At 37.2% G+C, this 14,902-nt stretch overlaps 1 protein-coding gene across 1 annotated transcript; it reads right to left on the bottom strand.

Annotated features, from left to right (window-relative positions):
* Positions 1 to 3,121: 3,121 nt before the first annotated feature.
* cacng8a (calcium channel, voltage-dependent, gamma subunit 8a) lies at positions 3,122 to 12,445 on the bottom strand. Its single transcript, XM_058753797.1, has 5 exons — positions 12,315 to 12,445; positions 9,104 to 9,331; positions 6,123 to 6,206; positions 5,856 to 5,996; positions 3,122 to 4,997 (listed from the first exon to the last, which is right to left on the bottom strand). The coding sequence occupies exons 1-5, from the start codon at positions 12,343 to 12,345 to the stop codon at positions 4,210 to 4,212; spliced, it is 1,272 nt and encodes a 423-aa protein (XP_058609780.1). The 5' UTR covers positions 12,346 to 12,445; the 3' UTR covers positions 3,122 to 4,209.
* Between the last annotated feature and the right edge of the window lie 2,457 nt (positions 12,446 to 14,902).

Below are 14,902 nucleotides of genomic sequence, written 5' to 3'. Positions count from 1 at the left end.
GTCGATCTCGCCTGTATTAGAACACTTGTACATGTGCAGTCTACACATGCACAGTATTTGTCAGATATGTGAAATGACATCCATGCCGAAGCCAAGATTCTATTGCCTATTTCCATCCATCCGTTTCGGATGTTTGGTATGCTCTCTTGATATGCATTACTGTGTGTGCCAATCATTGAGTGAACGCAGTTTCTCTCCTGACTTGGATTAATGCAAATTTATCATAAAGAATAAAACATCAACCACCTTGCCTTCATACCTCGTTTCTTTCTGTCACTGTCGCACAGAAACACATGTCATTTTCTTTTTTGACCTCCTTCCAGATTTCCATCTCCCTGTTCATCCCACTCATCTCATTTCCTCCCTTCTTCTTCCTCTAAATTTAGAGCGTGGCCAATCGCGCTCCAGAGGACGTAAGCAACACAAACATGGATTAGAAGTACGGTTTCCCTCTTTTACAGAGCCACCCAAGCCTCTCGTAAAATAGTGACCATCGGTATAACTAATTTCATTTACACCTACACCTTGACAGACACCAGTATGGCGTGGATGTTCTACTTCAGTTCAGCTTTGGTTACATATCAGGTGTCTTTACCTTCAGTGTGACCTAGATAAATCTGCAGGCCACATGGCAACTGAATCTTCTGATGAGTTACAGCTTGTTTATGTTTGGCCTATCTTTAAACTCTGCCCTTGTTGGTTTGACCTCTGAAAACTCTGCGCTTACAGTTCATACACCTTCAGGCTGCTAATGATCGCTACCGGTATTCCAACGCATGAGATACCTGATCCTAAAGACCCCAAGAAAATGCTTGACGAGTGTTGTTTTCTTGCGACGACGTGTTTCTTTAAATAGCTAGTAGCCTCTAGTTTACATCACAGTCATGAATCATTATTTGCTACTTGCTTATGCTAGTCAGAAGCAGGTAGCATTAGTAGGAAGGACATCTTATTCTAAAGAATGCATTATTAGATATAAATTTGTAAACATTTATGTTTCAGGATGTGTCATAAATATTTTTATTCTGGTTTTCTAGAAGAGAAAGACGGTAAAAAGCTAAAAAGACGGTTAAAAGCTAATAGACATGTCCTGTGCCTGAAAATGCCTACTTCCCTATATATTAGGTGAAATTAGTCGTGCATCTGAATTTTTAGTATTAATAAACCTCAAATTAACTACTTCCACCCATATTTTGAAGTATGCATACTATGGACAATTTACTATCCCATGAGGCCATGGGAAAGGAGTTGTAAATAGACATATTTTTGCAGACCAAACCCAGAAATGAGTTAGCATTTTAGCACTATGACATAAAATACATCAGTGATGTGTCTTAAGAAAGGAGATTGCTAGCAAGAGGCTAAATGGGACTACAGAGGTTATCAAGGACATTAAACGTCATCAAGCTGAACAGGTAAACAAATCTATTCACTAGTCTGCTTTTACAGCCTCACTGTTTTGTATAATCACGCTCTTGCGAACTATTCTTTTGTTGAGGGAACCATGGTGATGCTGACTTCCAGATTGGACAAAAAATGTCATTAGTTCAGCATTATGAGCAAATCTTTTTAATGTTCCCAAAGCTAAAGTTAATTCCTCATCAAATGTGAGGAACATTTCTCAGACAGCATGCAATTTTGGAAACACCTATTAACTAAAAGCTACAAAACAACACCAAAAGAGCTGCATCCAAAATTGCATGCTCTCTGAGTAGGTACTACTTTTGAGTTACTATGTTTTATATAGTATAAATGTGTGTAGTATGAACATACTACATTTGTCTTGTCATTGTCATGTGACCTGAAGTTGCATCCCTTCACTGCCATTCACAAATCTCTCCTATGGCCTTGTGGGAGTCCACTGGAAGCACACTTCAGATTCTTGCCATGAATAGTAGGTCATCTGGGGACTCTTTGCCTACTATTTTATGAATACTGTAAATTCGGACACGCTACTCTGTTCACATACTCTTTTTCACCTGCTATACAGTAGGAAAACTATTTTTACAATTATTATTATTGTGTTAGTGTGATGTGTGATGTGTGGTACAGCTTGATCCTGAACTACTTCTTTCACTGTAGATGTGTAATTGCTGCTGTTTGTGTTTTGTATCTATGTGATTTGGACAGGAGCGCTGTTGGTGCGGATTCAAACTGTAACTCAGATTGATGACAGCTCTCTTGAACAGACGTGCAGGTGAAATTTAATTGCCTGACACTTCTCTGAAAGGTATGTACAGTAAGGATGCCTACGACTAAATATTTGTGTAGGAGTGGATGGACACGCACGCACAAATGAGGCCCTTCAGACAGCATTTTTTTATATACATAAAAGTGAACATGACACTCTGGAGAATTGTCTCTTTCAGTCATGTCCTTCCCTTGAGCTAGACGCAGGCAATAATGCGTTGCTTTCTTTCTAATTACTCTATTCGTGTGTGTGCATCTCCTGAAGGCTTGTGTGTTTGGCTGTCTACCTAGACAGTATTTTTAAAGCCTTTTTAGGTACTTCATTCTGGCCAAATTCAAAGGCAGCCTTTCCAGAGACGGTTATGCCAGAATCCTGGGAAATACGGATTACAAATATATGTGTGTGTTTATATATATATATATATATATATAAAGTCAAAAGGTCATTAAATAAAGTTAAAAATAATCTAATTTGCATATTTGTGTATGTTTTATGCTCATATGCTGAGTATTGCTTCATTAGCAAAATGCTAATGTCAAGGAATGCGTGTGTTAAATTAGAAGCTCAATGAGTTGTTGTCTATTAAAACATTTCAAATGGTCACTTATGAGTTTTTTTAAAAGCCAGCTGACTATGTAGGTGGCCTTTAAGGGATGTCACTGGTGATGATTACCAGGTGGTGTACGGCTGTCCTCTTGGTCCATTTTGCACTTCCCATAGTTGTAGTTATTAATTAGAGGATAAATGTCTGTTTTTTTATGTAAAAATATGTGTGTATAAAGTGTGGTGTATCAGATCCCTTTCTAGTCTTCTGGGTCTTGATGATGACCTTCCTTTTGACCCTCGTCTGTCATCCCAAATCCATCCACATGAGCACATAAACGCGATGCACACAAAACCAAAAAGCAGAGCATTATGAATATATCATATATTAGATATGAATCATGCATACAAAGTTACAAATAAACATGAAAATAATATGCTGCAGTCAAAACTGCTAACAGTATGCACATAGATCTCAGTTTTACACATTCATAGAATATATTTTATTTTACCAAAAAAGTTTTTTCCACACACACGCACACACAATTTTATATATATATTTATATTCATAATATACTATATATTTAATAGATTTTTTTGTCTTTTCTGGTGAGGTTTTTTAGGTATACGTATTGCTCCCCTGGAATGAATGCCTTTCACTTCTGTATTGTCTCTTTCTTTTTCTCTTTTTGACTTTCAGTCTCAAAAGTAGTTCATTATAATAATTATCCCATCGTAACAATATTAAGACTGTTAGTATGATAAATAAATCAATTATATTTATATGAAGACTTAACTACTTGTACACTTACGGTTACAATGAAAAATTCCACAGGTCTAAATATTAACAATCTTTGTAAAAACTAAAAAATGTCATAATAATAATAATAATAGTCGTCACACTCTCGCAGAATTAACACATGCTTGACACTGAATGACATCGTGAAATATAGTGTCAACATGTACAAGAAAAAAATCACAGTTTGAGTTCATCAATCGAAAGGAAATAAATTCAAATGGATAATTGTGCAAAAACAAAATACCTTGATAAAAATGGATAATGTATAAGTTAACCCAGCAATAACAATTAGCATAATAATAATAATAATAAAAAAAAAAAACATCAACTATATTGGAATGCTAAATAAGTTACAGGCATAACCTGATGATAAAGCACTGGAATTGAAAGAGCTCGAAGAACCGAAAGATCACCATCACACACATCGAGTATTTCAACATGAATCAATAAGAAGTGCGGATGGAATTCTGTTACTCAAGTCACCATGTTCAAAAACGAGAAAAAAGAGGATGTATTGCCTTCTTATTCACTTCTTTGTCGTCTTGCAAGTGGACCTTGTTTCGTTTCTCAGCCCTTTCTTGCTCTTTTTTTCCCTCCCCCATTCCCGCTTTTCTTCCAGTTCATGTAATCGCTTGTTTTCCCCATCACTCTCTTCCCTCCCCCCTCCAGCCTTTCGTTACACAGGTGTTGTTCTCCTGTTGAGAGTGTTAGTGTTTGAACTGTCTCCTTTACCAAGCCGATCCAAGGTTCCCAGCCCTCGATCCCTCTCCATGGTGGCGGAGGAGCCGGCGGACAGCGGCGCCTGCTGGGGGCCGGAGGAAGACGAGGTGTTGAGGGTGGCGTTGGTCGACGCAGCCAGGTTCGACTTGGACAGAGAAGGCAGCGTTCCCGTCATGAGCGCTCCTCCGCCGCCCTCCTTCGTCGGAAAGTAATTGTGCAGCTGGTAGAGCGTGGCACGGTCGACTGTGCCGTACATGGGCGGCTTACCTTCCCTGCCGAGCGTGTACATGGATATATCCCCCATGCCTCCTCCGGAGTGCGTGTGCGGATTGGGAAGCGTGGCAACCGAAAAGGGCGGCGGGCCGGCGGCCAGGGGCGGGCCAAAGTTCTTGGGAGCGATGGCAGAGGTGGGGGACTGCTCGCGGGAGCGGGTCGGCTCCGCTGTGGAGCGTGAGCTGGAGCGGGAGGAGCGCCGGCGGAAGCGGTATCCCGGCAGGCGCAACACGGCCGAGGTCGTGCTGCGGAAGAGGTCGGTGCGTGAGCGGCAGCGCAGTTCTTTGTTGCGCTCAATGTAGATGTTGACAGCCAGCACGCCCACCACTTCCGCCAGGATGAACGACAGGCCGCCGAAGTAGAACGACCAGCCGTAGGAGTAGTGCCACTTCTTGTCCTCGTCCTTTTTGGGAGAGATGTCGCTGAGCGCCGCCGAGATGTATACAATGACACCTATGATGTTGCTCAGGCCTGGATCAATTCAAGACAAAATGTATTTTTTGTTTGTTTGTTTAGGTCAGCAGTTTTATCTTTAATACAAAGCAAGGATTCAAACACTTTGGGGTGAATTCACTCAAATTCAGCAGAATTGCACCTGTGCACCTGTTGATGCCATAGTTTGTTGAAACTGAATTCTGTTTATAAAATCATACAAGCATGACAGCCAAATATAAATTACACCAAGCTAATAGCGCTGACTTGAATAATGTGCTATAATAAACTTAGTTTGCATTGAAATGAGGTGTGATTTTCTGAAAAGAATGAGAATGGGTTTAAATGTTGACATTTAATTATTTTTCATATTTAATACATTGACTTAAATAATTACATTTATTCGATTTTTTTATATAAAAACAAGACATTTAAATCATTGTTATTTTAGTATTATTTATATACTTATAGTATTCATTAATATTTTGAATTAAATGATTTTTATATTTTAAGTTTAATTTTAATTTTAGTTTAAATTTTTGTAATTTTGTTGTTTTTATCATTTTTATTCAGCTTTTCAATTTCATTTAGTTTTAGTAATTTTAGTACTTCAACTTATTTTATTTTAGTTACTTTCCAATGTGACATTTTTTACATTTTTAATCTAATATTTTATTTCAGCTTTATTTCAATTAACAAGAATATTTTTTAATAGCTTTAGTTTTACAGAAGTTCTAGTTAACAATAACAACACTGATCAAATTTGCTGGATTATAGGTTAGTGATTAAGACATGGAAATATGGCACACAAAAGCGTCAAAAAATCATAAGTGAATTCGTCCCATCACAAATTACTGTAAATTAGGATCCTACAATTATCATAATGAGACGTATTACCTGCCACTACAAACAAAATGCCTGCTCCCAAAATGATGTGTCTTTTGGTCTTGTAGAACCGACTAGAAGCCACACACACTCCACCTAGCAGCAATAATATGGCACTAAGGATAGGAAATATACTGGAGGCCCTGACTACACCTGAGAAGAAAAAAATAAAACAAACAGAGACAACAAATGCATTGGTTTTTCCCATACCCCTGTATTTATAATGTAAAAATCAGTTATAGTCCATAAGACATGCACGAATCAACACTCCTGACTCACGTAAAAGGTACTCTGCAGCATCCTGGTCATAATCAGCATCCTCTGGGAAATGATTAATCTGGGAACATACTCCTCTCTTCAGTCCTAAAGAGAATCAAAGAGAAAGATCATTCAAAAGTGTCAATTCTAAACTAACTAAATAAAGTTGCTCTTTATCATGGGTGACGCAACACTTGCTTGGGTGACTTTGTTTGAGTTCAACCTGCAACATTTTTCAGTCCAGTCTCCCCAAATCATTTCCTGTCTTATTTCTCAATGTCCCTATAAATAAAACTGACAAAAGGCTAAAAGGGGTTTGAATGGAGCTCAGTCGGTGAGGTGTTTTGTTGGAAATGGATTCAGAGTAGATGTCAATGACTGTGAGTCACCCCAGGTCAAAGGCGTCATGCAGTGTGTGATAGAAACCATTCACTTTAGACAACATGTTGGTGCACTGCATATGCCCAGTGTCTCCCAGTGCTTGCTGTTTTCATTTCATGCTACGAGATGGCCAACAAGAATGTTTAATGCCTTTGTGTGCCAAGAATCTTGGAGAATCCCCCCAACAAGGATGACCAAGAAGGCATTAATATTTATATGAAACAGTTTTACCTTTGGGTTTTCACCGGGAGTCTACAGTACCATGGTAAATATATAAATAAAATAGTAAAAATGAGTTATATCAGTAAAAATCACTCTGAAAAACAGACCGAAAAAGTGAAATAATAAAACTTAGTTTAAATTATTGAAATAATTTTGTATGCATGCTTTGATTCATGAGAAAATTACTCTTTTGAACCACTTCTTTTAATCAAAGAATCACAAACTCATGAGTTACTGGTTTGGAATCTTTGAAAGAATTATTCAGTTCTGTTACTGAATCACTCACTTATATGACAATGTGTAGAGGCTTTTGCAACAGAATTCTTATTGCAAAAAGTATTAATATTTTATATGTAATATGTGACCCTGGACCACAAAACCAGTCTTAAGTCGCTGGGGTATATTTGTAGCAATAGCCAGTAATACATTGCATGGGTCAAAATTATCCATTTTTCTTTTATGCCAAAAAACATTAAGATATTAAGTAAAGCGCATGTTCCATAAAGATATTTTGTACATTTCCTACCGTAAATATATCAAAACTTAATTTTTGATCAGTAATATGCATTGCTAAGAACTTCATTTGGACAGCTTTAAAGGAGATTTTCTCAATATTAAATTTTTTTTGCACCCTCAGATTCCAGATTTTCAAATATTTGTATCTCGGCCAAATATTGTGCTATCCTTACAAACCATACATCAATGGAAAGCTATTTATTCATTTTTGTTTTCCAGGGTCACATATATAGTGGACAGTGCCATTTTGTAAGAAACACTATTAGTAAAGTAAAGAATTTCCCTTAAAAAACAGATCAGTTTGCGCTATATAAAGCAGAGAACCAAAGTGAGCAATATAATAAGTCAAAATGACTTTGTTTTTGTCTGGTTTGATTATGCTGCAAATGCAATGAGAGAGCAGCATGGCACCTTTGACCTGCGATGACTCACCACATAATCATAGCCATTGACATGTACTCTTCTAGGTTTCTAATGCAAATGGAAACAATACAGCCCACTTTTGTTTCAAACCTGTCTCTTGAGACCTGGCTAGAGCAACTACTGTTAAAACAAATAGCTTAACATGGATACCCTGCATTGCAGAGCGCAATGGTTAAAAGGATCTGGAGGCAGCGCTTCCCACAATGCTTTTGATAACTTTAAAGTAACCCTAAAGCTAGACAGTGAAATCAGTTTGTGTTAGGGTTCTGACTCAGTGCCCTGGTGTTGTTTCCTCTGTAACAACAAGCTTCCTAAATCTAAAAAATGTACTTCATGTGCTAACATAAGTTTTTTTTAAAGAGTGAAGAAATATGACTGCAGTCAGGAAGAAATAGATCCTAATGGAGAAAAAGTTGAAGCTGATTGTGATCATGTGATGAAATTTCAAAGAGAATATTTTTTGTTGTAGTCGTTTTGCAAAAGCAGTAAGGCATTTGAGGCCATGTTATTATGTGAATATAGTCACCTCACTGCTTATTTCTGCAATGATTTGATTCTGATTCCTTTTAAATTTGCAATTTAAATGTCGTAAAAGACTGGAAAAATAAATAATGGTACAATTATTGAGTTGGGAGCAGTACTTTTAATTTAGCAAGGATACATTAAATTGATGAAAAGTAACACTAAAGATATATTTTTTATTTATTTATTTTATTTTATTATTATACCTTTATTTAACCAGGGAAGAAAATCACATTGAGATAATTATCTCATTTACAAGTGAGCCCTGGCATTGTAAAAGATATTTACAATGTTACAAAAGATTTCTATTTCAAATAAATGAAAATTCTTTCTATTTATTAAAGAATCCTGGGGAAAATCATGGTTTCCACAAAACATAAAAAGCAGCACAACTGTTTTTAACATTAATAATAATAATATGTGTTTCTTAAGCATCAAATCAGCTTTTTCGAATGATTTTTGAAGGATCGTGTGACACTGAAGACTAGAATTATGGCTCCTGAAAATTCAGCTTTGCCATCACAGGAATAAATTACATTTTTAAAATATATACGACTAAAAGATATTTTCACAATATTACTGATTTACTGTATTTTTGATCAAATAAATGCAGCCTTGATGAGCACAAGAGACTTATTTCAAAAACATAAAAAAATCTTACTGACCCCAACTATCATTCCCGACAGGTTCATTCATGGTTATACATAAAATGTACTTGAAAAAGCTCTTGAACACTTGAACTGCTCAAATGTTAGGTCGGTCGTCCAGACCGTATAACACAATTTCAAATCCAACCATTTTTCCTTCTGCAATATACCTTCCATGAAACACTTTCGGAAACTGCACAGGTGGGGACCTCCTTCATGCATCATTTCCTCCTTACATACATACATGGCCCATTCCTTCGCCCCCACACACAAACACAGCTGCTCACTTACCTTCCAGGCAGCAAATCCTCCAGAGGCCGGAGTGGGTGAGGGCTCCGGGATCCTTCTTGTCCTTGTTGTGGGGGTCATCCTGAGAGGAGTTGGCAGTGCTGTTGCAGATAAAGGCCCGAGCGTACAGCCAGTAGTCCGTGCCAATGGCCACGGTCATCAAGGCGAAGGCTGCGAATGCTCCCACAGTGGTGAGAAGCACCTGAATTCCCCGCTCGCACCACACCATGGCTGGAGTCGTGAACAGAAACACGGTTAAATGAGCGGCTAAGATAGTGTGAACAGAAATCTGGGTGAAGTGGACAGTGTGGGTATGAATCAAAAACATGAAGAAAGATTGTAATCGGAGCCCAAGGTTACAGGAAGAAGTAGATGAGATGAATGTGTGATCCTGCAGAACATATCAAGTGTTGGGAGATCAGTTGCACTTTGTGAGGACATTTGGAGCCAAGATGCACAAATGACATCAGTGTGTCCAAATATAGGTTACTAAGATCATGAGCAAATACCAATGCAACATCTGAATATACATTAAAGAAACAGAGAGGTCAAAAAGGTCATAGCTTTTAGACCATAACCAAACTGCTCACAGTCCCATTGGGCACGTAGTAGCCAGGCAGTAATTGTGAACGGTCACGAGACAGTTTTAACTGAGCATTTCTTTGCATGGATAGATCTTTTATGAGGAGCAGTTCAAGCATGTTAATGTAGATGAAAGATATCTAGGGATATGGTCCATTTTCTTCCTGGCAGTAGATTAGGTTGTTTCTGATTAATAAAGCTAAATATGTCCAGTCAATGTTTATATAATAGTTGAACCAAAATCTCTGATCAGTGAATCTAAAATAGATCTCAGACAGTGCTATAGTACAGAGCATATGAGTGCAATCATGTGACTGACATTTTATGTTTAATACAACACAGTGATACAAATGAGATTGAATATACATGGCCACCATTTCTATGCACAGTTCTTTTTGTGCAAATTCAGAAATAACCAAATTATTCAACACTTAAAAGATTCAGATCATCAAAATAATTTTTATATTACACAAAGATAATGCAAGTAAATACAAAATGCAGTTTTTAAATGATGATTTTATTTATTAAGGGAAAAGCTGTTCAAATCTACCTGGCCCTACGTGAAAAATTAATTGCCCCCTCCCGTTAAATCGTGAAAGAACTGTGATTAACCACATTATTTTAGAAAGCTGAGTTATCGGAGTTATCCGTGATCTAAAGAAATGAGAAACAAAGTAGTTGAGATGTATCAGTCTGGAAAGGGTTATAAAGCCATTTCTAAGGCTTTGGGACTCCAGCGAGCCACGGTCAGAGCCATTATCCACAAATGGAGAAAACTTGGAACAGTAGTGAACCTTCCCAGGAGTGGCCGGCCTACCAAAATTACTCCAAGAACACAAAGACGACTCATCCAGGAGGTCATAAAAGAACCCAGAACAACATCTAAAGAACTGCAGGCCTCACTTGCCTCAATTAAGGTCAGTGTTCATGATTCAACAATAAGAAAGAGACTGGGCAAAAACAGCATCCATGGGAGAGTTCCTGCTGACAAAAAAGAACACAAAGGCTCGTCTCACATTTGCCAAAAAATATATTGATTATCCCCAAGACTTTTGGGCAAATATTCTGTGGACTGATGAGACAAAAGTTTAACTTTTTGGAAGGTGTGTGTCCCGTTACATCTGGTGTAAAACCAACACAGCATTTCATAAAAAGAACATCATACCAACAGTGAAACATGGTGGTGGTAGTGTGATGGTCTGGGGCTGCTTTGCAGATTCAGGACCTGGATGACATAATTGATGGAACCATGAATTCTGCACTCTATCAGAAAATCCTGAAGGAGAATGTCCGGCTGTCAGTTTGTGACCTCAAACTCAAGCGCACTTGGGTTATGCAGCAGGACAATGATCCGAAACTCACCAGCATGTCCACCTCTGAATGGCTCAATAAAAACAAAATTAAGGTTTTGGACTTAAATCCGATTGAGATGCTGTGGCATGACCTTAAACAGTCCATTCATGCTGGAAAACCGTCCAATGTGGCTGAAATTCGTCAACAGCGATGTGAAAGGCTCATTGCCAGTTATCGCAAACGCGTGATTGCAGTTGTTGCTGCACAGGGTGGCAAAACCAGTTATTAGGTTTAGGGGGCAATTACTTTTTCACATAGGGCCAGGCAGGTTTGGACAGCTTTTTTCCCTTAATAAAATAAAATCATTATTTAAAAACTGCATTTTGTATTTACTTGGGTTATCCTTGTGTAATATTAAAATTAGTTTGATGATCTGAATCATTTAAGTGTGACAAACATGCAAAAAAAATAAATAAATAAAACGGAAGGGGGCAAAAACATTTTCACAGCACTGGCCATTATCAAAAAATACAAACACTAAACTTTTGTAATAATGTCCAGACTGTACATTAATGCTACTTATTAAATTGATACTTACTTACTAAAAAATAAATGTGCATATGAAATACTGAGTGATTAGAATGATTATTATATTTTTTACTTTTAGATGAACTTGAAGTTTATGTTATGAAAAATAGTTGATTACAACGTGCAACAACACTCACTCTTGCTCTTTCTATATACAATAATTATAAATATTTTATATGAATATTTATTAGCAATATTAATATTATATTGATGTATAATATATATATATATATATATACATATATATATATATATATATATATATATATAAAATATTCGTTTATATATTATAATTATTCTGAAATTCAAGGTTCTTTTTCTATAGATTAGTTAGCTCAAATGTTTCATTACAATATAGCAATGTCTTGATCTGAGTGACATGAAAGTAGCACCGGCATGTTACCATGGACAACAGTCAAATATTATACAAAAACATTTTACAGCTCAGTTTCCACAATTGACCAATCAAGTATTCCAAATAGTGAGTTGAGTAACAAACGAACACAATGAACTTAATCATGAAAAACCAAGCAGAACGCATAAACTAAGACTGACAATGAACACTTTTGGAACATCTGAAGACGTCTGCAAGAAAGTTCCCCGATAAGACAACAGCAAGCTGAAAATGATGCCGTCATCTAGCGAAACCCGTTCAGACTCTCACTCAAGAGCATTTCACTAAACATGACAACAAGCATAAGACACGGTGGTCTCTGCACAGCACCGGCGGCCATTAATGAGATCCGATTACCTGGAGGAATGTGTCTTCCCTTCCCATCCATCCCTGCAGCTCTCCGGTCCTTGTCACTGAAGATTGTACCGACCAGAGCGTCCAAGCAGCATCCATCGACTGTTATCCCTCGCTCTTTCTTCCCCCCCTCTTTCACGCTCCCCTCCACTCACTCTCTCTCTCTCTCTCTCTCTTTCTTTCTTTCTCTCTCCCCCTGTCTCCTGCCCGTGGGTGGGTGTAGATTTTCTAGGTTTCGCTGCTTTTCTCCTCTTAGAGAGATTTCATGGCAGGAATCCTACTGCTTCTCCTCCTGAGGAGAAACAAACAATGAGAACATAGCTGAAAGAGACAGAACATGTTTAAGGTGCATGCTGGAGAAAAAAAAAAACAGCTTGGGGTTGCATTCTTGCTATTATCATGACAGCAGTACATGTATTTGATCCAGGCGAGCGGTGAATCTAGATGGTTATGTCGCCCATACATCCACGGGAAGAGCGAGGGATATATAAAGAAAAAGAGAATAGAGAGAAAGCAAGACAGAGTGTGCGCCATTCCGTCACCATGGCAACAGCGCATTCTGAAGTCGAGAACAGAACAGGATGGTGTGTGTGATGTTGGTGAGTGAGGTGATGCTAGTGTGTGTGTGTGGTGGTGGGGGGGTGTATTCATCATAACATACCTAGTGATTTGCCAAACCCTCGACTGTCATGGATGTTCAGAACGCACCTGGCGGGTGGCTTCGATCAGCGCTCTTTTCTGGCCGTATGGTGATGCGGTAATGACATGCACAGTGAGGACAGCTGATCTGTCCCCCCATGACGAGCTCAGACTCTAATAGGCAGTTACTTAGAGTTCTGTTCTGTATGTTCAGAGTTTTGTCACTCATGCTCATTCTCAGAAACCGGAAACCAAATGGTAACAAACACCATAGCTGAACACACACAAAGGATGATAAATACCATGAGATAAACACATGAAAAGTCCTCCAGAAATATACAAATGAAAAGTTCTCACACCTACATATATTTATTTGTGTGTGTGTGTATAGATAGATAGAAAAGACAATGAAATCTAAAATAAAAATATTGGATACTGAATAAAAAAATAAAATATTATTGTTATATGCCAAAATTAATGTTTTATTCTATAACGTACAAATATCGATATAATAAATTAATGCAACTTTAAGGCTCTTTCATTACGAAAATTCTTACACATATATTATGCATGTACTGAATTTAACAAGAATAACATTCAGAAGAAGAAGAAGGTAATATCTGTCATTATATAAACACAAACCTTTTAAAATAGTATTTTTATTTATTCTGTAATATAATTAAAGTGCATGCATTTTTTGCTCACAAAACTTCTGGCCCCTGTAAAGATCCTAATGAAAACATATCACGCCCTGGTGATATAATATACCCTGGTGACAGAAAACAATAAAAAAAGATTTTATATAGAATCATACATAAGAAAAATACAATAATAATTAAATTATGCATTCATAATACCATAACTTTATTGTTATTATGCCAAAATCAATATTTTAATTTATAATATAAAAGTGATAATATATTATATGCATTTTGACCTTCTGTCTCTTTTATTGAAAGTTTCTTGCATGTGATTAATTTAATAATAATAATAATTATTATTATTATTATTATTATAATACCTGTAACTATATAAATATTTGTAAAAATAAATAAATAAATAAAAATAATAATATTTTACTTGATCTATTACAGTTCATGCAGTTTTTGCTCACAACACTTTTGGACTCAAAGATCCTAATAAAAATCCCTTTCATATGCCTACTATTACAATGATAACTTTAAAGATTTTTTATTTCTAATATAAAATACGGAAATACTATAAAAACTACTTTGGGGCACTAAACTGCAGGCCATCCTCTGGCCACATATTAGCCAAGTCTGTGGAGAAAAGGCAAGCTAGTGTTTCAATGATACATATGAATGAGCTTCTGTAGGGCACTAATGGCCTCCCAGCAGTGAAACATTCACATAACATGGCAACCATGTGTCATGTCTGATAGAAACAACAGAGGATTCAAACGCCTTGAAGGAACGGTTCAACCTTGCCTATCTCATTCAACAAGAGGAATAAACCTCTATAAACCAGTGATTTAAACTGCACATGCAGCCAGTTTCCATTGCTTTCATTACTGCTGTTGTCACATATAAAGTCATTTAGAGCCATTTAAAGTGACCGCATTTTCATTAAAACGCATTGGCACTAGGTTAATGAGCACCAAGAGACGTTTGCGTCTTTGGTGTGAGTGTGTGTGTGTGTGTGTGAGTGAGTGAGTGAGCGAGTGAATGAATGAACGAATGAAAGAATGAAGAAGCATCCAATCATTTTAAGGTAGACTTACCCATTCATAATGATACAGCCTAATATACGGGTATAAATGTACTTTATCACCTAAATTGTCAAGTATAAAGTGTCAATTAACGTCTCTTGTTTGTATAGGTCAGTGCCACTAGAGCAACACGTAGCGATATTGCAGTGCCAGCGGACCTTCAGTCGATCAATGATTTGTTGTTTTCGCCTTAAAGGGGATGATACAACATAAAACCAATGAC

Source organism: Onychostoma macrolepis, chromosome 19 (assembly GCF_012432095.1).
Source record: "Onychostoma macrolepis isolate SWU-2019 chromosome 19, ASM1243209v1, whole genome shotgun sequence".
Taxonomy (NCBI): Eukaryota; Metazoa; Chordata; class Actinopteri; order Cypriniformes; family Cyprinidae; genus Onychostoma; species Onychostoma macrolepis.
Note: the sequence above shows the minus strand (reverse complement) of the source record. Positions and strands in the feature narration are given on the sequence as shown.